Consider the following 26,450-nt stretch of genomic DNA (forward strand, 5'->3'; position numbering starts at 1 on the left):
AAATGGATGTTCCAAGGTTGCGTAATATTTCTTCCTAATCGTAATATTTCTGCAAAACTTAGAGAAAGTTCGGTACCTCCCCCACTAAAGTTAAAAAATATTCTCCAACATGGTAAGCGCGATATCTCCTAAACGGAGCAACTTTGAATCTCGTAAAATTTTTTCCAAACTTAGCTTAAGTAGCTCCCTTTCAAAAGTTGAAAATTTTTGTTTAAGTACAGTTTTATGCCTGTCCGACGATCCTTTGGAATTTTTTTCTGTTTACAGAATGGCTGTCTTCCGCATCTTCATTTGCATTGTGTGGTTTAAACTTCGTCAAAATATTTCAGTTGCACACTCATGCATTGTTCTTCAAAAATGCAACTAAATGCATCTGAAATAAAAATGATATATGTTTGCTTTTTACCTGTGTTAAAAAGGAGTTTCAGTTCATACAGGCTGAGGATATATGTATGTATGTCTATCTTGTTCAACTGTTTCCAAGTAAACGTTAAGAATATTGTCATCATTGCACAGTGGATCCACTTGTATGGAAAATGTGGCCAAAAATATTTAGAGTGTAAAAATCAAGCTAATGCTCCGGTTACAGCTTAGTGCTGCTGCAAAGAGTGTTTTAAGAAACCACGAGCGTAACATTCTCCCCCTTTCCTCTCTGGAGGGGGCATACGGTAAGAATTATTTTATGCTGTTAATACAAAATGACATGAACAAAGCTTCCGATTAATCTTATCATGCAAAAATAGGCTTGGGTAACAAAACAATCTCCAAAACCACATAAAATCCAACCAATTTAGCGCATTAAAAAATCAACATTTTTGTCTGAAAATTTGTAAAATTTTTAATATAGATCTTATAGGGTTCTTCCTGGAAGGCACGTACCGCCATCGAAAGACCAATTTGGAAGAAGATTTCTTCATCTTGCCACTGATGTCAATTATATTAATGTACGTGGTCAGATAACAGCCCAGCAAAATGTTCGATGACAGATCATGAGTTGAATCATAGGTGCAAGTGTCTTGTCATAGGTGCAAATTTAGGTGAATCACCGATGAAATTTACAAGGGAGTGACACCTGATTTCACCTGTTCATTGTCATGGCATTTTGCACCAGTTCATTGTCATGACATTTTGCACCAGTTCATTGTCATGGCATTTTGCACCAGTTCATTGTCACGGCATCTTGCACCAGTTCATTGTCATAGCATCTTGCAACGGTTCATTGTCATGGCTTCTTGCACCAGTTCATTGTCATGGCTTCTTGCACCAGTTCATCGTCATGGCTTCTTGCACCAATGCTTTGGATCCGGATTTTTGCCAATCAGAAATAAAATTCGCAATACAATTATGTAATTTGTTGAATTAATAAGAATACAATGCGCAGATAATTTGTATCGCCAGATGTTATTTTTCTTTATTTTGTATGTAATTTTCAAAATTATATATTATATTAATCTGCAATATCATATTTATCTCTTCCGATGGCTGCAAGATACTTCTTTCAACTTGGGGGTTCCGTTTTTCCAATACTCGATAAATTATGTGTCAATCTCTGAACCAAGCTCATCGTTTGGGAAATCTAGTATAAATTTGAGTTCTGTTATTTTATTTCAAAAGAAAAAGCTTATCCTGTAATAGTTACCACGTTATGGTCTCTTTTATACTTATTTTACCGATCTCCTACTTTGCTTCTCTCACTTTGCATGCCATGCTTGTGATATCGTGATCTTTCCATTGGAGTTTTGTTCCCTCGGGTCGCATAACGTCAAATGGCTCGTATTCATATGCCGGTGGCATCTTTATCCATCCTGTTAACATGGCCCAACCAACCCAATAATTGCAGCTCGATATGTTTTACTATATCGGTGTTGGTCGGCTGGGGAAGCTCGTGGTTTATAGACCGGGTCTTTTTCATACTTCTTTTTAATATCCACAAAACGAAACAGGTTTCCAAACACAAAATATATTTTTCTTTTGTTTTATATCAATTTACATTGTATTTTTAATTAAAATATATAAATTTTGCCACTATCGACCACTTTCTCTGACTTTTATTTTCATTTTAACAATTACTTTTGCAAGTACACAATTATTCGGGTATATGAGTATTTGATAATTTATTGTGCGGTTACTTATCAATTTATTTGAACTCATGATAATATTGTGACAAAGATCGGATCTTTCACGACTTCAATTGCACTCATGAAAATTCGATGAAAAAAATCGGATCTTTCATGACTTTGATTGCACTCATGAAAATTCAATGAAAAAGATCGGACCTTTCACGACTTCAATTGCACTCATGAAAATTCGATGAAAAAGATGGGATCTTTCACGACTCCTTTCGCACTCATGCAAAAGAACCAGTGAAATCATGATTTCACATGGAATCACTTCCATTTAATTTTTTTTTAGTGTTATACGCTAATATATCCATAGAAACCTTATTCCAGGACAGTTTTTGTCAACGACCCACCATATATAGTCTGGCACTAGATGGCAGCTGATTTTAATACTGAATAATCTTAAACCCATACTTTGGGAAATTATTCCCGAGGTGGGCACTGGTGGGCATCATGACTAAAACCTTACGTCAAATTTAAGTATATGATCGAATTGGCATTACAAAATACACTAAGAAATGTGCAGCTAACTAGAATTCCACAACACGCTAAAACACTATTTTTTAATAAAAATTATGCTATTACCTCCTTCTTCAATATCCACTATAATAATTTGCTATACGTATTAGTTTCGCGATATTTTGAATATATTTACTCGCACTTAAAATATAGGTTGTACTCACAACAAAAAATATTATTCAAATGTTCCGACTTTTGGTGCTATTCTTAAGAAGATCGCGTTCGAATGAAACAAAAACTAATAAATTTTTAAAAAGGTCCATGTCATAGCTGTCAGACTTGCCAGATGTTGTACCAAAATTTTGACATTCATTTTTTTATTTTTGGCCAATGGGTGAATCCACTGTGCATTGGGAACATTAAATGTTAGATCACTATATGCCGATTATATGACTTAAAGGTAGGGTAAAACCCATCCTTTGTACGTACTAATAACAAGAAATTATTTTTTATTTATTTTTTATTTATTTTATATTATTTTATTTATTAAACACTAGTATTACATAGCAAAACATTTCTAAATAGAAAAAAAAAAACTAATAATAATATGTTAGAAATCTCCACTTCATTTTACTTCGTCTTGTTGGCTCCCAACCATAATTATGCACAATTAAAAAAATATATATAAAGATGAATTGACTATTGACATGATTATGAGTAAATTAGACTCTATCTTCCAGAATACGTCTTCCACATAGAAGGTCGTGTGTCAGTAACTTCTGTCCAACTATGTTTGACACCGCGTTAATGTTGTTAGAATGTTCGTGACTAAAATTTTTAGTAGAATTTAAGGTACATAAGTGACAGATCACGGTGCTATTGAACCAACTTTAAATGAAAGGAGCTTATACCTGCGAAGTTTTCGCGGATTCTGAAACTTCAATGCTGATAGACGAGAAAAATCGCCGGAGCGCTTATTAAATAAATCGCGGTCAAAGTTCATATTTTTAGGTTTTCACGATTTTGCTGAAAATCACAAGTCCTATCAAAATACAAGATTGACCTTTATGGCTTTTTCCCAGATTTTACCATTTTTAAGATATAGAAGTTCAAATTGGGACAATGCACTGACTGTATCGCCTCCTTATAAAACAATGTTATGCGGTGCGCCTTAACTAACTTTAAATAAAATCCGCTTACACCTGAGAAGTTTTTGCGGATTTTGAAACAGCAATGTTCATAGATGAGAAAAAATCGCTATAGGGATTTTTAAATAAATCGTGGTAAAAGTTCACTTTTTAGGTTTATTTTATGTTTTCGCGATTTTGCTGTGAAAATTCTCTAGAGGATTGCCCGTCATGATTTGTTCCAAGGTTTTACAATTTTTGAGATATAGAAGTTCAGGTCACATTTTTAAGTTTATTTTCTTAGATTTTTACGATTTGCTTGAAAACGATGTCTTATTGAAATGGGACTAGAGGAAATCTTATAGCTGTTAAAATTCCAAATAATATTGGCTTTCGTAGAAAATCTTATAGCTGTGAAAATTCCAAACAAGATTGGCTTTCGTAATTTTTCCTAGGTTGTACCATTTTTGGGATATATATGTTTAAGTTGGGGAAATTGCAGTCATGGCATTGTTTTATAAGGAGACGAACTGAATTGTCCCAATTTAAACTTCTATATCTCAAAAATGGTAAGACCTACGAAAATGTCATAAAGGACAATCTTGTAGAGAATTTTCACTGCTCCAACCAAATTCGTAAAAACCTAAAAACCCTAAAAATGTGAACTTTGAACGCTATTTATTTAAAAATCGCTCCGCGGATTTTTTTGTTGCTTCATTTTTCTCATCTATGCACATTGTAGTTTCATAATTCGCAAAAACTTCCCAGGTGTATGCTCCTTTCATATAAAGTTGGTTCAAGAGCACCGTGAGATATGTTAATGCTTTAAAATGAGCATTTTTTGCGGTGTTTCAATAAATGTTTGACGTCTTCGAATGAATGTTAACTGTAGTTTATACGTTAACTATTAGATTCATTTAAAAATAAATTGCTGCAATAAATAGACATATGTATACTATGTCGAATATAGTTGTGTAACAGTAACAATAACAAGAAACAAATAAAATATTTATAGGTCCAATACCGTGGTATGATGGCAACAGCGGCTGGAATTGTTAAAGAAGAGGGTCCACTAAAATTGTGGCAAGGTGTGACACCGGCCTTATACAGACACATTGTTTATAGGTAAATAGATTATATTACGAGTTTGTTTAATCACACTTCAATTATTTAATTAAAGTATTTACAATTCGACTCTTCTACCTCGTTTAGTGGTGTGAGAATATGTACTTATGATTTTCTACGAAAAGAATTGGGTAAAAATGAAAGTGGCAAAAATGTAGGACTGCCCTTATGGAAATCAGCACTATGTGGTGTTACATCTGGTGGTCTAGCCCAGTGGTTGGCCTCACCTGCCGATTTAGTTAAAGTACAAATACAAATGGAAGGCAAACGTCGCCTTATGGGTGAACCACCAAGAGTTCATGGAGCCGCTCATGCTTTTCGTGAGATTATACGTCGTGGTGGTATCAAAGGTCTTTGGAAGGGTAGCATACCAAATGTACAAAGAGCAGCTTTAGTTAATTTAGGTAAGTTCCTAAAGTTTATGTTGTTATTTTTAATTACAATGCATATGCATTGACTTTTGTTCTTCCAGGTGACTTGACTACTTATGATACAATTAAGCACATGATTATGAGTAAATTACATATGCCCGATTGTCATACGGTACATGTGCTGGCGTCCATATGTGCTGGGTTTGTGGCAGCCTTTTTGGGTACTCCTGCGGATGTAGTTAAGACAAGGGTTATGAATCAGCCCACAGATGAAAAGGGAAGGTATGTAAATACATATGTATAGAATTTTTCGAGTGCTGATTTTTCAAGTATATTTGCCAACAAACGTTTTAAAGAATATTTTTCCAACGAACGAATAATGGTAGACTTTTAAGAATACATTTTCCAATAGATTTGGAGTTTATTGAATGTCAGCAAGTGTGATATAATTTTATGAAAATTTTTTCCAAGGAATATTTCATGATTTTTTTAATAACATCTTAAGGACTTAAAATTAAGGCACTTTAAGGCTTTGTTCGTAACAATAGGGGTATTCAGTCATTGGGGTAGATTTACAGCTCTTGTTAATGTACTAAATGTACTACCAGGGGTTTTTACAACGAAGTGTGAATGTCTTTTTTGTGAATATCGTAAACAAATCCAAACATCTTAACATCACCGTCAGTCTATATTTTAGTTTCAGTTTTATTACACTTTTTTCATAAAAACTTGTTTTTTTTCTTGGCCTCCATTCTTTTATTATTTTTATTTTCCCATTTTCTACCAAAAAAACAAAACTCCTACATAAAATAAAACTTACAACAAAATGACGGCACAACAATCAGCTGTTCTACACCCTTGTAAAAGTACAATGGAATGTTTACAATACTTTAAGCCTTTACCTAATTAACTGCGTGTTGCGTGTGCGTTCAAAAAAACAAAAACAAAATACATGTATTTGTTTTTGTTGTCAATTTGAAATACATGTATTTTGTTTTTGTATTTTTGAACGCACACGCAACACGCAGTTAATTAGGTAAAGGCTTTTAGGTCGAGTAAATTAACAACCCTGTGGTAAATTAAACTTCCATGTATTTTGTTGTTGTGGTGTTGTAACAGTTGTAGATCTACAATATTAACAAGATGTATAAGATCTACAATGCCACTTTACCAACATGAGTGAATACCGCTAATATTTTCTAATAAAATGTTTGGCCTATAAAAGTCCCAATTTACATTAGGCGAGTTTACTTGCGGCAATTGTCAGTTTGATGGAAAGAGAGGTGAGGTATATGGTAACCCTTTGCCTCTCAACACCCTCTCTCACCCACAAACTGACAATTGCCGCAAGTAAACTCGCCTAATGTATATTGGGACAAAGATAAATTTTACAAGGAACGCTGAACCGATAAGCTTAGATTTTAAAAACAATTTCTCAAGGAACTTTAGGCCAATACACTTGGATTTTTAAATCCATTTTATCTAGGAATTTTAGGCCAATAAACGTGGATTTTTAAATATTTTTTAAACGAACTTTAGGTCAATACACGTGGATTATTAATTAACATTTTTCTGTGAACGTTAACCCAAAAACGCGGAATTTTTAATAATATTTTCTAAGGGACTTTAGACAAATAAACGTTGATTTTTAAATATTTTTTCAAGGGATTTTAGGCCAATAAACGCGGATTTTTAAATAATATTTTTGAACGAACTTTAGGCCAATAAACGTGGATTTTTAAATAACATTTTTTCTATGAAGGTTAAGCCAAAAACTTGGATTTTTAATTAACATTTTTTAAGGGACTTTAGACCAATAAACTTGCATTTTTAAATAATATTTTTGGATTGGATTGGATTTTTAGATAATATTTTTTTTTATGAACTTAGACCAATAAACGTGGATTTTTAAATAATATTTTTTTAAGGAACTTTGGACCAATAAACCTGGATTTTTAGATAATATTTTTTTAATGAACTTAGACCAATAAACGTGGATTTTTAAATAATATTTTTGGAAGGAACTATAGGCCAATAAACCTGGCTTTTTAATTAACACTTTTTCTATGAAGGTTAAGCCAAAATATTTAATAATATTTGTTAAGGGACTTTAGACCAATAAACGTGGATTTTTAAATAATATTGTTTCGAAGAACTCTAGGCAAATAAACTTGGTTTTTTAAGTAATATTCTTTCAAGGAACCTTAGGAAAATAAACGGGATTTTTAAATAATATTATTTTTTTCAAGGAACTTTAGGCCAATAAACGTGGATTTTTAGATAACATTTTTTAATGAACTTAGACCAATAAAGGTTCTTAAATAATATTTTTTGAACGAACTTTAAGCCAATAACGGTGTATATTTAAGTAATATTTTTTTCAGTGAATGTTAGGGCAATAACCGTGGATTTTTGAATAATATTTTTGCAATTTTTCAGGGAATGTTAGGCCAATAAACTTGGATTTTTAATAATGTTTTTTAAGAAACTTTAGTGAATTTTTAAATAATATTTTTTTCCATGTATTTTAGGTCAATACACGTGTATTTTTTTAAAATAATGCTTAAGAAATAATAGGCCAAGGAACCATAGATGCCTCTAAGTTTACTTCTTCCTAAAATAGCAACTCTAGCAAATTTTTGTTATTGTTTTTGAAATATTGTCAATGACAAAACAATCCACGCAAAAAAACTGTTACAGATTATAATTTTGGCTATTTATTATCATGACTTTGGAAACAAATTATATATTTGTCAAGATTAGTATACCCTTCGCGTCAATTAGCACTACGTTGTATTAGTGCTTGCCTTATCACAGCAAAACAAAATATATTTTGTTTATTGGAGGCACGGTTTTAGAGTTTCCCTTTGCTTTGCTTCGCGTCTTTACCTCTATGTGATTGATTTGCTTATCAATGGAAATATCTCATATGAAAATTGGTAAAAACAACAAATATATTAATGATACATAATTTGATTAGGCTCTTAACATTCGGTTCCAGTTCCAATTGTAGTTTTATGACAAATAATGTGTTGCTTTTGCAAAAAAGATGTCATTTTTAAATCTTATCTAGCCCCGTCAGACATAGTATATGGGGGAAACATTGTAGTTCAAGAAACATTGTTTTCTGACACTACTCATAAATTATTTTTAGTTTTAGTGCAATTATTACAAGGTATCATTTGTTATTGATTAGATTTTAAAAATATAACCTTAACATCAAAATATACACTATATTTTTAACATTGACATAATCTGAAGACCAGAAATCTGTCCAAGAATCCAACAAATATCAAAATGTTACATATAAAAATGGTCTACAACCAATGATATGAAAATCAATTACGTTTAGTTAGGATCCGTGACCAGTGACACTCTAATTTATTTTTAGAATGTGAAAAATGGGAAAGGAAACTAAAAGGGCTTTTCACCAACATTAAAGCAGAGTTCTCTTATTTCGAGAATTGATTCCCAAGTCGGATCTTAGAGTCGAGCATACTGCGACATCACTTGAAGAGAAATTTTACTGAAGAAATGAAATGTGGTGTTTTTTAAATAAGTCTGTTTTAGACAATTTACAGTCGATATTGCCGCGCATATTAATATTTCTTCAGAACTTACATCAGATTCGAAGAGGAACCAAATAAGATTGCATCGGGTACCTTCCGGCAAAAGACCAGAATAATATCATCAGTACACAAACACAAAATCGTTGCGGTGACGGCGACGTCGTCTAACTCGGTAACGAATTTTTGTACTGAAACAAATTAGTGATTCGAGTCGACATTTGCTCCACGCACGATCGTACATCCGACACACTCGATTAATGTCTTAATGAGTAGCTGAGAATGTAGAGATGCCTCAATCTGATGGTGCTAACTACCAGGTTTTTTGCTACTGCGAAGTCTATGAGAAACATTCGGCTGTCAGATGTTTCATGTTTCAAATTATTCTCCCTTCCAATTTTGTTATTAAAATCGCCCAGAATAATGTCATGTGCAGGACACTGGTCATATGCATTGTCAAGGAGCTCGTAAAATATATAAAACAGTACGGAAAGGATCAAAGCCGGGAGGGGCCGACTCTATGATACCCTACACTACTATGAATATGTAAAATATATGTATATGAGAGCTATAGCCAAATCGGAACATGTTTCAATATAATTTGTCTCATTTATTTCTAGACCAAATTCCGTCACACATTCCAAATTTCCTCAAATATTTTCCAAATCTGAACTGATTTCGATATAATATGGCACATGTATTTCTAGACCGAATTAGTCACACATTCTAAATTTCATAGTAATCGGACATATAAAAGGGGTTTAGTGCTACAAATGCGTGAAATCGGCCGAAAATATATATGGGAGCTATATTCAAATCTGAACCGATTTCGATGAAACTCGGCACATTTATTTCTAGACCAAATTTATTCACACATTCCAAGATTCAATGAAATCGGAAGTATAAAGCGTATTTGGTGCAGCAAATATAATCGGCCAAATGTATGTTTTTTATTTTTTTTTTTATTTCAAATATTTATTATAATAAAAAATTACAATAAAATTATATAAAAAATAGCACTAGCATCTAAGGCTATCGGCTAAGAAATCGGCCAAATGTATGTATATATAAAACATAAAAAACCGGTACGGAAAGGGAGCTATTTCCAAATCTGAACCGATTTTCACCAAAAGCAAAAACGTTCTTCCTTCGGCTCCCAATTTTCAGCTGAATCGGACAATAAATGCGACCTGTACGTTACGAACGAACATGCATATATCGACTAAGAGAGTGATTCCATGTATATCCCCAAAAGGAACTATGGGTCTATCATCTCGTTTCCTTATGCGCGTACAAATGCACAAAGACGTAATACCCATTACTACAGTGTTGTGTGGGGTATAATAAATTGATGTTCTGCTTGTCCTTGTCTTCGGTGGGGGAATTGGCGCAAATAAGACTGACGATGAAAAATTTAGCTTTTAGCTGAATTTTACCAAGTCTTTCATTCACCGAGGAAAAACTGATGACTGTATTGACGTTCGTACGTTAATCAAAAACTCGACCAATTTACAACCGATTTGTTTCGCGTTTGTCCTAAAATGTTTATAATTTTATTTTTTTTTTTTTCAAAATAGTCTGGCTTAATCCCATTGTTGTTGTTTTAATATTTTAAAACAACTAGTTTATTAGTGGAAAAGATTTGGCATTGTTCGCCAAGGGGTAAGGCAGGGAATACTATAGTTTCGATTCTCGCCACAGAATCTCATCAGTTCCCTTGATTTTTGTTTGTAGATATTCTCCACCGAAGTTATTTTTCAATAACTTCTTCAACAAAAAACTTGTTATACCCAAACATCAATCGTCAGTTCGAAGTATAAAGGTAAGCAAAGAAAAAAGTTGTTCTTCTTCTTTATTTGCCAACCCGTATTCGGGTGTTAGCGATCATACAATTATGTTTTACATTGTTAACAATTTAATTATATTTTTTATTCCATTATAGATAGGTTTCGATTCTTGGCAGCATTCAGTAGGTTTCTTTCGTCTTGCAGTCCCGTCCATTCTTGAATATTTCTTATCCATGATGTTTCTTTTCTGCCTCTTGGTCTTCTTCCATCTATTGTGGTTTGGATAATGACTTGGAGGAGCTTATATTTTTCATTGCGCATTATATGACCCAGATAAGATGTTTTTCGGCTTTTTACATCGCGTGTTATTTGTCGTTCCACATTCATCCGTCGTAGTACTTCTTCATTTGAAACGTGGTCAGTCCAGCGAATTTTTAGAATACGACGATAAATCCACATTTCAAAAGAATTTAGTCGTTTTTCGTCGGCTAATTTTATCGTCCAAGTTTCTGCAGAGTATAATAATACTGACCATATGTAGCATCTGGGTGCCACCGTGGTGCAATGGTATGTACACCCGCCTTGCACGCTAAAGGTCGTGGGTTCGATTCCCCGGCCAAGCAACATCAAACATTTTTCAACGGTGGCAAAATACCCCTCAGTAATGTTGGCGACATTTCCTGAGTATTTCAGCCTTGTAAAACTTCTCTACAAGTGGTGTCGTAGACACGCCGTTCGGACTCGGCGATAAACAGTAGGGTCCATATCATTGAGCTAATATGAATCGGGTAGCACTCATTGATATGTGAGAAGTCTCCCTTGTCCCTTATGGGATGTTTGTGGAACAATTATATATATATATATACATGTCCAGTAGATATTTTGGGGACAGTGAAATATTTGAACTTTGAACCGAAATTGTATTTCGTTGTAGTCTAAATTATATGTATTTTCCTAACTTTGACCAAAATTTGTATTATCCTTGCCCCCTGACCATTTTATATATCTTCTGCTTCATTTGAGGACATCATGGATGTCGTGGTAACTTTGAGACATAGTCCTCAAAATAATCACAGCAAATACTTAAAAATGGGTTGCCACCACATTCTTAATAATTTCTCGCTGAACTGAACGGCGTCAATTTGAAGTAAGTTGGCCTTTGAAATTATTATTATTTTCTTCTGTAAATTAATAATAAATGTGTCCCCGTACTCCATAATTTGCAATAATTATTACAAATTTTTACTAAAATTTAGTTTTTACTTTTTTCTTGTTGCAAGAAATTTTGATGCTTCAGATTTTAACGAAATTGTTGCAAAATATCTAACATTACATATGTTTAATTGTTAAACGAAACAAAGATAATTTGTATTGATAGGGGTTGGTGTAAGTCAAATTAAAAAAAGTAAGAACGTCGTTAAGTTCGTCTGGGCCGAAATCGTGATACCCTCCTACGAATACCCTACCACGAGTTGTATTGAAGTTTCCTTAAGTTTATGAAGAAGCTAAATAACAAATTTCAGCAATTTCGGTAAAAATACCGAAAATCGGGAGTTACCTTTCTATGGGGCCTACATGAAGGCGTGGACATATACAGACAAAATTCTGGGGGAAAGTTAATTACCCCAAATGAAGACTAAATACCAAATGTCAGCCATTTCGGTAGATTTTTGCGGCCACAACCTTCAAAATACTGGAAATTGGGAGGTACCGTTCTATGGGGACTATATGAAGGCGTGGTCCTATACGGACAAAATGCTATTTTTTTTCCCCAACGTAGACTATGTACCGAATTTCAGCTATTTCGGTGAGATAATGAAGCTAAAACCTTCAAAATACAGAAAATGTGGTGTACCGTACTATGGGGGCTATATGAAGCAGTATCCATATACAGACAAATATATGGAAAAAAGTTTTGTTCCCCAAATGAAGACTAAACACCAATTTTCAGCCATTTAGGTGGAATATTGAGGCCACAACCTTTAAAATGCCGAAAATTGGGAAGTACCGTTCTGTGGAGGCTACACAAATGCGTGGGCCTATAACGACAAATTTAGGGGGGAAAGTTGAACATCACCAGCGAAGACCAAAAACCAAATTTTAGCCATTTCGGTGGATTATTGAGGTCAAAATCTTTAAAATACCGAAAATCGGAAGGTACCGTTCTATGGGACCTGTATGAAGGCATTGACCTACATATATCGGCAAAGTTAGAGGGGATAGTTGAATACCCTCAACAAAGACTAAATACTAAATTTCACTTAAATGAATTATTGTGGCCACAACCTTCAAAATACCGAAATTTTTGAGGTACCGACCTATGGGGGCTATATGAAGGCGTGGACCTATACCAACAAATTTCAGATTGAAAGTTGTATGCCCCAAGTGAAGGCTAAATACCAAATTCCAGCCATTTTGGTGAATTATGGCCGCAACCTTCCAAATACCGAAAATCGGGAGGTGTCGTTCTGTGGGGGATATATAAAGGCGTGAACCTATACCGACAAATTTCTGGAGGAAAGTTTTGTACGCCCAACGAAGTGTAAATACCAAATTTCAGCCATTTCGGTGAGGTAATAGCTAAAAATTGCGAGCTGTATCTTGATTTCAACAGACGGACGGACGGACATGGTTATATCGACTTAGAATTTTTACCCGATCAGGAATATATGTACTTTATGGGGTCTCCGATGATTATTTTGATGCGTTACAAGCGGAATGAAAAATTTAATTATACCCTCCTTTGTGGAGGGTATAAAAACTAGACGTACATAGTTGTATAACAAAAAAATTTGAAAAATGATTACTTTTCCTGTATTTTTTTAGTGGAATAAATTTTTGTTGAATGGAGCGTAACTAAAAATGTAATGTCTAGACCAATTTTTTACGAATTAATTTGGAACTTATAGATTAGATGCAACTAGCCGCAACTCTTGCTGACAAATGGTCTGAAAAATAACTTAAATCCTCAAAATCCCCAAAATCTGGCGGTACAGTTATATGGGGACTATATCAAAACGTATAATATGATCACACTTTTTGGCTGATAAGATGTATGTCCACATAGAACCTCCAATGTCAAAATTCAGCTTATTTGGTCTGAAAATGTGTATATGAGGGAAATGCTAAAACGTATACTTATGTCCACAATATTTGGTGGAGAAAGAACACCAAATTACACCTAATTTGGGCTACACCAATATATTATCCGATGTTGTTCACATTTGTTCCATTATTTCCCACAAACACATACTGAGTTTGTCAACATATCTCAGTTCGGTGCTGCTAGACCAGTGATTTCGACAACTGTATGTCGTAAGCATCTCCAAACATGGACCAATATTTACAATTTTCCGTATAGGACTCACAACACACAGTACCAAATTACATCAATATCGCAATCGTGTTCTTTCGTACCGGATTGACCCGAAACCATAGTCTTTTTGTTCGATAATGGCACTGAAATCACAAAAAATACCGAAAATCAGGAGGTACTATTCTATGTGGGCTATATGAAGATTTCTGGTGGAAAGTTTTTACCTCCAACGAAGAAACCCTTCAAAATACAGAAAATCGGAAGGTACAGATATTAGAACAGGGATCAGTATAGCCCATTTTCACCACAAAACATCCTAGAAGTTATAGAACTTCTATACCAAATTATAAAGCTCTATTCTAAATATTGCAGGCTTTATATTGATTTCAACAGACAGACGGAATGAATTTTATCGACTTAGAATTTTATCCGGATCAAGAATATAGCTAATGCCAAAATTATAGCTAATTCGGTCTGAAAATTGAGCTAAAAAAACTTTCGGGTGTTCCGCTATATGGGAGCTATTCTAAAAAGTGGGCCTATGTTAATTGTAATGGAGAAGTTTCTTGACCACTAGCAAATTCTGTCAGAATATGTAGCGAAAACTTCAAAATACTTGTACATAGGTATTACATAGATGCAATACAAATCGTAGGCCTATATAGCAAATTTTCGAACTTGACCTGCCTGCAAACAAAAGAGGCATCTGCGCAAACTTTTAAACTTCTATAGAATCGAAGACCCATTAAAAAGACTTCTATAGAATATAAGGCACCATAAGATGTCTTCTGTAGAATAGAGGACGCCTTAAGTGGTCTTCTATAGAATAGAAATCACCTTAAGAAGTCTTCTATAGAATAGAAGACGCCTTAAGAGGTCTTCCAAAGAATATAAGACGCCTTAAGAGGTCTTTTATAGAATAGTAGACGCCTTAAGAGGTCTTCTATATACGCCTAAAGGGGTCTTTTACAGAATAGAAGATGCCTTAAGAGGTCTTCTACAGAATAGAAGATGTCATAAGAGGTCTTTTATGGAATAGAAGACTTATTAAGAGGTCTTCAATACAATAGAAGACGTCTTAGGAGGTCTTCTATACAATAGAAGACGCCCTAAGAAGCCTTCTATATAATAGAAGACGCCTCAAGAGGTCTTCTATAGAATAGAAGACGCCTTAAGGGGTCTTTTACAGAATGGAAGATGCCTTGAAAGGTCTTCTATAGAATAAAAGACACCTAAAGAGGTCTTTCACAGAATAGAAGAGATCTTCAATATAATAGAAGACGTCTTAGGAGGTCTTCTATAGAATAGAAGACGCCTTAAGAGGTCTTCCATACAATAGAAGACGTCTTGGGAGGTCTTCTATACAATAGAAGACGCCTTAAGAAGCCTTCTATAGAATAGAAGACGCCTTAAGAGGTCTTTTATAGAATAGAAGACATCTTAGGAGGTCTTCTATACAACAGAAGACGCCTTAAGAACCCTTCTATAGAATAGAAGACGCCTTAAGAGATCTATAGAATATAAGACGCCTTAAAAGGTCTTCTATAGAATAGAAAACGTCTTAAGAGGTCTTCAATACAATAGAAGACGTCTTAGGAGGTCTTCTATACAATAGAAGCCTTCTATAGAATAGAAGACGCCTTAAGAGGTCTTCTATATAATAGAAGACTTCTTAGGAGGTCTTCTATACAATAGAAGACGCATTAAGAACCCTTCTATAGAATAGAAGACGCCTTAAGAGGTCTTCTACAGAATAGAAGACGCCTTAAGAGGTCTTCTATAGAATAGAAGACGCCATAAGAGGTCTTCTATAGAATAGAAGACGTCTTAAGAGGTCTTCAATACAATAGAAGACGTCTTAGGAGGTCTTCTATTCAATAGAAGACGCCTTAAGAAGCTTTCTATAGAATAGAAGACGCCTTCAAAGGTCTTCTATAGAATAGAAGAAGCCTAAAGGGGTCTTTTACAGAATAAAAGAGGTCTTCTATAGAATAGAAGGCGTCTTAAGAGGTCTTCAATACAATAGAAGACGCCTTAAGAAGCCATCTATAGAATAGAAGACGCCTTAAGAAGTCTTCTACAGAATAGAAGACGCGTCAAAAGGTCTTCTATAGAATAGAAGACGTCTTAAGAGGTCTTCAATACAGTAGAAGACATCTTAGGATGTCTTCTATATAATAGAAGACGCCTTAAGAGGTCTTCCATACAATAGAAGGCGCCTTAAAAGGTCTTCTGTACAATAGAAGACGCCTTAAAAGGTCTTCTGTGCAATAGAAGACGCCTTAAGAGGTCTTCTGTGCAATAGAAGACGCCTTAAGAGATCTTCTATAAAATAGAAGACGCATTAAGAAGTTTTCTATACAATAGAAGACGCATTAAGAGGTCTTCCATACAATAGAAGGCGCCTTAAGAGGTCTTCTGTACAATAGAAGACGCCTTAAAAGGTCTTCTGTGCAATAGAAGACGCCTTAAGAGGTCTTCTGTGCAATAGAAGACGCATTAAGAGGTTTTCTATACAATAGAAGACGCATTTAGAGGTTTTCTATACAATAGAAGACGCATTAAGAGGTCTTCTATATAATAGAAGACGCATTAAGAGGTCTTCTATAGAATAGAGGATCACTTAAGAGGTCTTCTATAGAAGACGACTTAAGAGGTCTTCTATAGAAGGCGCCTTAAGAGATCTTCTATAGAATAGAAGGCGCCATAAGAGTTCTTCTATACAGAATAGAAAACGCCTTAAGAGGTCTTCTATAGAATAGAAGACGCCTAAAGAGGTCTTCTATAGAATAGACAGAATAAAAGACGTTTAATTGGCATCTTCTACAGATGCCAATCGACATAAGATTCTAATAATAAAGATCACAACACCAAATAGTTATATAAATTTATTTGAAGGGTCTGAGATGCTTCATACTTCTGCCCATCGCCCGAATTCAAGTCCACCTCTTGGATCGGCTGAAATTATTGCCATAAAAAGTCCTTGGGCCCAGGTCACAACAATACTTCCGGAAATATGGGTTTTGATCGTCAACAGCTCTCCAAAATATCTTTAGAATGAATGGCTAAGTCTCGTTTCCGGCACCCCTCGGATAGGTCAGCAAGATTTACCATAGGCATCTCAACAACAAGTCCATACTTCACTAGATATTAGAGCGTATTTCCTTAAGAGTTTCCTTTGTGATGTAATCCGTTGTATTGGTTTTCTTCGCTTTAAGAAAAGAATGAAATAAGAATTATGTTAGATATATGCCAGTGCCAACCAATCATACACTTTACCTGTAGAAGATATGGATTCCTTTCAAAAATGCCTCAAAACAATTAATTGAAATCAAAAGAAATAAACTTATGCGCTTTTGTTTTGACACTTAGAGAAATTCAGAGCCATTTACATTTGTTTATTTACGTCGTCACAAAAATGACACAATAAACAAGGTAGTTGTATCGGCAAATTGCAACAAAAATGTGCAAAAATTTTAAACAATATGAAAAAATAATTTGGCCTATAAAATAAAACAAATTTAAATCAAAATGTAAATAAAAAGCATTCAGAGCTGTTTATAAAACGCATATATCCAGTTTACATTTACTCAATTTCAACTGTAAATTCCATTGCTCAAACGTCAAATTAAATCCAGTTGATTTCAGATGAGTTTTCACTTTACGTATACGCAAAGAAATTGACAGATGAAATCCGTAATTCGTAATTCAAACCAGCTATGAGGATGAAAAGAAGTATTTTATTTTTAAGTTTAACAGTCCATTCGTGAATATTCTGGAGAAATTCAATTCTCGCGGAATAGCTTTCTCTCGAGAAGACATTCTTCCAATCTAATGCTAAGTTTACGTTTACGAAATCCACTCGATTTCATCTGTCAATTCAATAGCTCAAACGTCAAATGAAGTCTTATCTGAAATCCATTGGATTTCATTTGACGTTTACCCTATGGATTTGACAGATGAAATCGAGTGGATTTCGTAAATGTTAATAGTGCGGTTACACTACAGTTTTTTGTCGGGTTAACCCACTTTATGAGGATTTATTGCTTAATCTGGTCAAATCTGACCAGATTTGCCATACAAAAATTAAATCCTCTCACGACTGGGTTTATTTTAAATCCGGCACAAATCCACCAAAAATACAGTGTTGTATTCGGTATTTGTGCAAAAAAAAATTCAACTCTACTCAAAAAGTACCATAAGTTGCAACTGTTTTTGCAACAGAATTTGTCGTGTTTTACACGTTTACCATTGGTCGCATGAGATTTTATGGAGTTAATAAATCTAAAGTTATTTGAAAATCATAAAATTATTTATTTTTTAAATTAGACACTTTTTTAACAATGAGTACGCTTGATACCATGATACAAACATGTATCCCTGTGTGTAAAATATACCAATATGAGCAAAGAGGGGACGATGTCTCATACGAAAAATTGTAAAAGTGTAAAACACGACTTTATTAGTTATTTTGTATGTATACGTAAACAAACATCAGCTGACAGTTTATATCCTCGAAAAGCTAAGTGTAACCAGCAAAGATTAACCCACTGGATCTATTAAACCCAGTGGGTTAACCTTCAATAGTGTAACCGGGGTATAATACGGCGTTTAGATTATAGTTTTTTGCAGGGTTAACCTTCTTTATGAGGATTTATTTGAAGTATACACAATGGAAATGACATTTGAAACCCAGACCCACTGGGTTAACCCGGTTATATGTAAACGGCCTATTACTTAGCATAAAATGACATGCCTAAAATAATTATTGTATTTTACAGCACTGGAGTGCCTATTGTTAAGAAAATGTGAAGTGTTCGCATTTTTTGGACAAAGTAAACAAATTAAATGAAATAAACTACATCGTTATGTATAAAACGGCGTTTGCACGAGAGTTTTTTGCGCGTTAATCTTTTTTATGAGGATTTATTTCACGTTTATAGCTCATTTAGACTAATACCCCGTTTAGACTATGCTTGGTTAGCAAATCCAGTGGATTGAAGTTGTCATTTTCATACAATATATGTCAAATAAATCGGGAAAATACACTTAATCATCGTGTAAGTGCATAGTCTAAACAAAGTTTTACCATAATCCTCAATCGGATTTAATAAATCCAATGCAAATCTCGTTGCATTTAGATATACCTTTGGAGGATTTAAATGGCAATCAGCTAATTTTAGTTAGTCATAGGACAATTACCAAGGTAGATGCATCAGACCATCTGATCGAAATGAAACGTCAAAAGATGTTGTTGTAATCAGGGATGCCAACTGTTCCGAGGTAAAAATCGCTACAGCCACATACGCAGCATAGGTCTGTAGCGATTTTTACCTTAAAACAGTTGACATTCCTGCTAAAATAGTGGTTTTTGTACGCCAAAATCACCACAAGTAGCGGGAAAACCACCAACTTGGCACCCCTGGTTGTAATACTACATTTACAATATCGAGTAGATTTCAACTGTCAATTCCTTTATGTATACGTCAAAAATCGATTGGATTTCATTTGACGTTTAATCAATGGAATTGACAGTTGAAATCGAGTGGATTTCGTAAATGTAAACCAAGCCTAAGTTAAATTCGCTTCAAAAAAGGTTAAATTTCAAATTTATTGTTTGGTATTGAAAATTTTAGCATATTATGCTGTCTATGCTAACTAATTTCCAAACAAATAATTGGCCTGTTCCCGTACTTTATAAAGTGGTAAAAGTTGTAAAAGTGGTAAACGATTTTCATATAAATTTTGTGTACGGGAACGCAAAATGTGTAAAAGTGGTAAAAATTGTAAAAACTTTTTAGTTCTGGAACAGAGCAAGACAAATTTATAGAAGGTATGTGCATGAATTACAACAACTAAAAAATTTACAAAAACAACATTGTTGTTATTGAAAATTAATTGTCAAAGAAAATATTGAATATTAGGGTCTCTCCAAAATTTTTTTCAGGAAACACATAAATACATTTTGAAAATCCTCTAAAATAGAACAAATTTGAATCAAAATGTAAATATAACGCATTCAGAACTCTCGTATGCAATTTTTATTACACGTTTACGATGAAAATAAGTATTTTATGTTAGCAAATTTCGAAGTTTCAAATTTCATGAATAGACCCTATTACATTTTGAAAACTAAATTTACAAAAAAGTAAGAATACAGCTGGTTGTCACTTCTACCTTTAATAAATATGCCTTGGAACAGAGCTAATTATTTTATCGTTTAGAGATCGTAAATATTATGCTATGTTTACATTTACGAAATCCACTCGATTTCATCTGTCAAATCCATAGGTTAAACGTCAAATGAAATCCAATGGATTTCAGATGAGATTTCATTTGACGTTTGAGCTATGGAATTGACAGATGAAATCGAGTGGATTTCGTAAATGTAAACTTAGCATTGTACTACGTTTAGACTTATAAATCCACTCGATTTCAAATGTCAATTTCATAGTGTACAGGTCAAATAAATCACAATTTTAAATCCACTCGATTTCTTTGACATATACGATATGGAATTGACATTTTATATCGAATGGATTTCGTAAGTCTAAACGTACTATTAGTCTTGGTTGATTAAAACTAGCTTTGTATATCAAAGTAAATTTAATTTTTCCTCCTTGTTTACAAATTTTGAAATGTTAAATTATTTTTATTATAGCAATTCACCTATGCATCTACCTAGTTTCTAGTACCAGCTTGCAACTTTTTGTATTTTCTAGCAACATGTTGTAAAAAACAGAGTTCTATACGAGGATTTATGCCGAGTTTAAAACAAATCCACTCAACACGAGGATTTATTATTGTTTGGTAAATCTGGTGGATTAGGGCCGGATTTAGCAAATAAAACTTGATAATGAGCTAAATCCGGCTAATGAAGTCTAAAACGCCTGTAAGACTATGTTTACATTTACGAAATCCACTCGATTTCATCTGTCAATTCCTTTGTGTATACGTCAAATGAAAACTCATCTGAAATCGATTGGATTTCATTTGACGTTTGAGCAATGGAATTGACAGTTGAAATCCAGTGGATTTATAAGTCTAAACGTACTATTATGCTTGATTTAGCAAATCCAGTGGATTTAAGTTGTCATTTTCATACAACATATGTAAAATAAAAGCAGATAATTGCTAAATCCAGCGTAGTCTAACTGGACTTTTATAGGCTGTTTATATTATAGCTTTTTGCACGGTTAACCTTCTTTATGAGGATTTATTTGAAATATAAGCGATGGAATTGACATTTATGGAATTGACATCTAAATGGTCTATTACGCTATGAAATTGACATTTGAAACCCAAACTCACTGGGTTAACCCGGTTAAATACAAACGGGGTATAATACTCCGGTTACACTATTGAAGGTTAGTCTTTGCTGGTTACACTTAGCTTTTCCAGAATATAAACTGTCAGCTGATGTTTGTTTATGAATACATACAAAATAACACATAAAAATCAAAAAAAAAAAAAAAAAAAAAAAAAAAAATACTTTCCAAAAATTAAAATGGTAATGGTACAACAAGTATTTAAACAGTATTGTGATTGATTGGAAAACAAAAATATGTGATTAAATGCATAAATAGCGAGCAAAGAAAACATTTACGGAAAATGTAATAAAGTCGCGTTTTACACTTTTACGATATCGTCCCCTCTTTCCTCATATTAGTATATTTTACACACGTACAAATTTTTCAATAAAGAAAATTGTATTTTTTGTATATTTTTATAATACAAGCAGCTATGTTTTGTTCTTTCATATTTCTGTGAAGTACTAGTGTAAAATGTGAACAAAGGCATAGAGATTTCTGTCATATTTATTCCCAAAATAGTGGTGACAAATTACCGATAATATCGATAGCAATCTATATTTTTAAACATGATATCGAAAATATCTAAATCTGGGTACACATTATCAGTTTTAAATGACAGCTTTGTTGTTGCTTGCTAGTGTGACCGTTCATTTTTGTCATTCATCATGTAACCACAAAATATTTTGTGGTTCCTGGACGGTTGGACAGTTTTCGATAATTGCAAAAAAGCATCATTCAAAACTGACAATGTGTACTGTACTTAATGTTGAGAATATCGATGATTTACCAGCTCTAATATGTGCAGCTGATCGAACATAAGCTGTGTTCCTTGACATGGTCTCGGGCCACACTATAGTAATTTCACTGAAATTTTGACACGAAATTATGAGTCTCTAGATCGAGTTCCATAGTGGAGTAAAATCATAAAAATACAGTAGTGAGGAATTCGAGCTAAGAACGCATAATTTCATAAATTTTTTTAATGAAATTCACACTAGTGTGGACTGGGACTTATAGGCCGGATTTAGCGCATTTGCAGGTTTTATTTGCTAAATCCGCCCAAAATCTACCAGTAGTGCGATTCTGTAACTCTCTACCGATGGAATTAACGACAAATGTCGATATTTGTCGGTAATCGCTATTCTGTACACACATTTTACCGATTTTTATGTCGGTAATTATCGAAAATCATCGGTCAGTTACCGACGAAAAAAAAAGGAATCGCACATACACACATATACAATAACACAAACACACGCACACAATAGCCCTGTTCCTTTACGTGCAAGAATCTTCAAGTTTTGCAACTTTTTACTCGAAAAGCGTTCCTTTACTTCAGACACCATACAATTCATATGGAAGTAGATTACAACTTTTGCTACTTTAGCCAGTTTTACCATTTTCAAAAGTAAAGGAACAGACCAAATATATTCATTCAGAAAAATAGGAACTTCAACACAAATGTGTATCAAATAACTTAAATTAATTCCAAAAACATAATTATTGCAAGTTGTTTAACTATTTATTTTCGCTTTTGTCATCGTTTGAGTAATTTTGTTTTTCTACAACACACACAAACAAACAAAGACATCATAAAACAGCAGTGTTGCGTATAATAGTATGGTGTTTTCGTGCGTTGTTTAGAATAAATGACGTAGCTATCGTCATTTATTTTTGTATGGTAAATGAGGCAAAATGTTGCCTGTTTTAGCAAATAAATGACGAAACAGCTCTAAATGACGAAAAAGTTGCTAATGTAAATTGGACATAAGTATTAGGAAGCTTATGACAAATCATGAAATGTAAACCATGCATAAGTTTTGAAATAATAAAAATAATTTAAACTGTACGCATATCGAGCGTTTTTCATCAGTAATGAACCGGAATGTTGTATCCGAAAATTGTTCTCATCCTATTGTTGATCGCTACCAAGAGTTGAAAGTGGCTGAGTTTACAATCTAACATTATTTTGTAAAATATGTTCAATTTTTAATACATTTTCAACTGCAAGTAGAGCCTTTTGTTCTAAAACCCCACTAATGCTTGGGTTACATTTACGAAATCCACTCGATTTCATCTGTCAATTCCTTTGTGTATACGTCAAATGAAAACTCATCTGAAATCGATTGGATTTCGTTTGACGTTTAAGCAATGGAATTGACAGTTGAAATCGAGTGGATTTCGTAAATGTAAACATAGTATAAAAGAGCTTGTTTTAAATGTTTTGTACTAAATTGTGTAAATAGGTCTGTACGATAACCCAAAAGTTTTTACAAATTTGCACAAACTTTTACAAAATGCTGTTCGATAACAAACTTGTAAAGTAAAAGAGAGCGAATTTGGAGACAATTGTGAGAGAATTTTGGAGAGTTTTGTAGAGTTCTATTTACAAGTTTTTGCAAGGAAAATGTTTCTTGTAAGAATTTGCAAGTTTGATCAGCTGATTTAAATTCGAATGTTTTGTGGCGGACTGACTTCTTGGCAAAAACATAAACCAACGTTTGTTTATAAAATAAATAGAAATAAAAAAGGGAAAAAATTAATAAATTATGGAAAACGATAGCGTAAATACACACTTATTTTGTAGTTTGTGGTGACTATTTTTTTATTTTAAAGGTATTAAATCCCAGCAAAAAGCGGTGCATCCATGGAGTAGGAGATACACAATCTAGACGGCCAGGTATTCCCAACGATATCAATAAATATATATGCCAAATATCGCACTGCGTTCCATTTTCCTCTTATTGCTCATATTTTTCTAATTTTAAATGAAAAATAAAAAATTGGTAAACACCTTCAATTGTTTAATTCAATCTTTTCCGCCAACTTCTTCTTGTTTATTAAATCATCTGACTTCTTCAAAGTATTTGCAAATTGCTGTTCGATAACAATCTGCAAATTTTTAGTTTCGAGAGAGTAAAATTAGTGGAGAGAGGTTACTGAGAACTTGCTGAGTACTTGCAAGTACTTTTCACTTGCGAAGTTATCGTACAGACCTAATTGTTCTCATCCTATTGTTGATCGCTACCAATAGTTGAAAGTGACTGAGTTTACAAACTAACACTAGGTCTGTTCGTTTACTCAATAATTTGTACAAATTTGTACAAGTCCCGTTACCTCTTGTAATCGACTAACCCTGCGTTTACAAAAGACAGGACAGTTGACTTCGTGTATTGATTGTCAAAAACCAAAAACTTGCCTCCGTGACGTAGGCGTACAGACAACTGCAAAAACTGTTGTAAAATTATGAATGAAAACTATAGATTTCTTTTTGCTTTCCGTTCACATATTTTGTTTTGTACATATTCTTTTACACTGTGCAACATTTTTGAGCCAATCGCGTGCAAACAACTTCGGTCCATAATTTTATGAAAGTAGAGGACCAATAGGCAAAAACCATATGTGGGTTTTGTTTTCTTAGATCGGGTTCGGTTTTTATGGCCTCATCTAAACATGGTTAAATATCGATTTTTTAAAACAAATTGGGGCTGTATCTCTGAAACCAGTACGAATCTTGTTTTGACATCTGCAGCAAACTTGTAGATAAGAGCAAGAGGAAAATATTTGGATGACTAGTGAACTCGAAAAACTGCACTTATTGTCTAAAATTTTATAATATATATAAAAATTCTATAATTTGTGTATATTTCTCAGCGTATCTCCCAAACTGTTACATTTTTTCTTAAAGTTACCTTTGAGAAAATTCTCTCTGGAATGTAATGCACAACCCTTTAGAACATTGCATCGTTGTAAAATGCCTCTATCGCCTTGTTTATATTCAACAACAATTTGGTAAATATTTCAATAACTGATTGAAATCCCCAACACGAGAATAAACAGCCTGTGTGAACATGGTTTGAAATAAGTTTTGAAAATGGTATATTATGAAATACCCCTTAAACAACGTGAAATAACCATTTTAGAGTTTCAGAATGTTCTGAAGAATTGATGGTCACATTATTTGGAATATTTTTGGAACGATTACTTAGTTTAACTCCCAACAGATTAGTTGCTACTGACCGGAATTTTAGAAATTATGAAAACTTTTCTATATTTGAACGAATTTGATGCGCTAGATGCCGATTTTCCTAGTTCATCTGTTTGACACATACGTTCTACTACCATATGGCTACAATACTGCCGAAGACTGCAAAGCAGAATTCTTATTAGTTTCGGAGATAAAGGTCCGATCATTGGAAAAAAGGCTCATTTTAGGTCGGTTTACATGAGGCCATAAAATCTAAACCCGATCTAAGAACACAAAACCCAATTAGGGTTTTTGTAGCCTCCATGTGTACTTTAGGAAAATGCCCATAAGAAGTTGTTTGCATTTCCAGTGTTGCACAGTGTTATTTTCAACACATTTAAATTATCACCTCACTTCTTTTTCACAAAAATGTCAAAACTTTGTTAACCTTATGCTTGGTTTACATTTACGAAATCCACTCGATTTCAACTGTCAATTCCTTTGCGTATACGTCAAATGAAAACTCACCTGAAATCCATTGGATTTCATTTGACGTTTGAGCTATGGAATTGACAGTTGAAATCGAGTGGATTTCGTAAATGTAACCAAGCATTACTTGATTATTGTGATATGTTTGAAATCTTCAAAAAATAAATGTAAACAGCGAGGTGTATTTCAAGATTTCGCGAAATCCAGAGGATTTTGAATCGTGAGTATAGGTAACTTGTTTCGAAAACTAAAGTTTGGACGTGTTTCATTCGCACACCTTTTCGTTTCGACATACAGAAACATTCAGTAATGGGTACTTTACACGATATGTTTTTTACATATGAGTTGTCACTTCTCCCATACAAAATGTATATGCAAAGTGACAACTCATATGTAAAAGACATATCGTGTAAAGTACCCATAAATAACATCTTCCTAATGTATTTTATAGCACGGGTTCACTACAGCTTTTTGTCGGGTTATAGTAAGTTTACATATAACCAAATTTAACAAACCCACTGGGTTTTAAATGTTAATTCTATTGCTTATATGTCAAGCAAATCCTCATACTAAAGGCTAACCCGGCAAAAAGCTCTAGTGTGTACGGCGTTTTAACCCACTTCATGAGGATTTATTGCTTAATCTAGTCAAATCTGACCAGATTTGCCCTACAAAAATTAAATCCTCTCACGGCTGTATTCGATGTATGTGCAAAAAAAATTCAACTATGCTCAAAAAGTACGAAAAGTTGCAACTGTTTTTACAACAAATTTTGTCGTGTTTTACTCTGTTCGTACCCCTTTAGTTCGA

General features: G+C 33.7%; 1 protein-coding gene across 15 annotated transcripts in view; it reads left to right on the plus strand.

Annotated features, from left to right (window-relative positions):
- Positions 1–26,450, plus strand: part of Ucp4A (Uncoupling protein 4A) — a 49,525-nt gene that overhangs the window by 2,140 nt on the left and 20,935 nt on the right. For all 15 annotated transcript variants that reach the window (XM_073973949.1, XM_073973957.1, XM_073973948.1 and 12 more), the window contains exons 3-5: positions 4,722–4,831; positions 4,919–5,235; positions 5,304–5,484. In XM_073973949.1, coding sequence (XP_073830050.1) covers positions 4,722–4,831; positions 4,919–5,235; positions 5,304–5,484 — 608 coding nt within the window. The remainder of the gene's footprint in view (positions 1–4,721; positions 4,832–4,918; positions 5,236–5,303; positions 5,485–26,450) is intronic.

This window comes from Musca autumnalis, unplaced genomic scaffold (genome assembly GCF_047663935.1).
Source record: "Musca autumnalis isolate F117 unplaced genomic scaffold, ASM4766393v1 scaffold_3, whole genome shotgun sequence".
Classification (NCBI taxonomy): Eukaryota; Metazoa; Arthropoda; class Insecta; order Diptera; family Muscidae; genus Musca; species Musca autumnalis.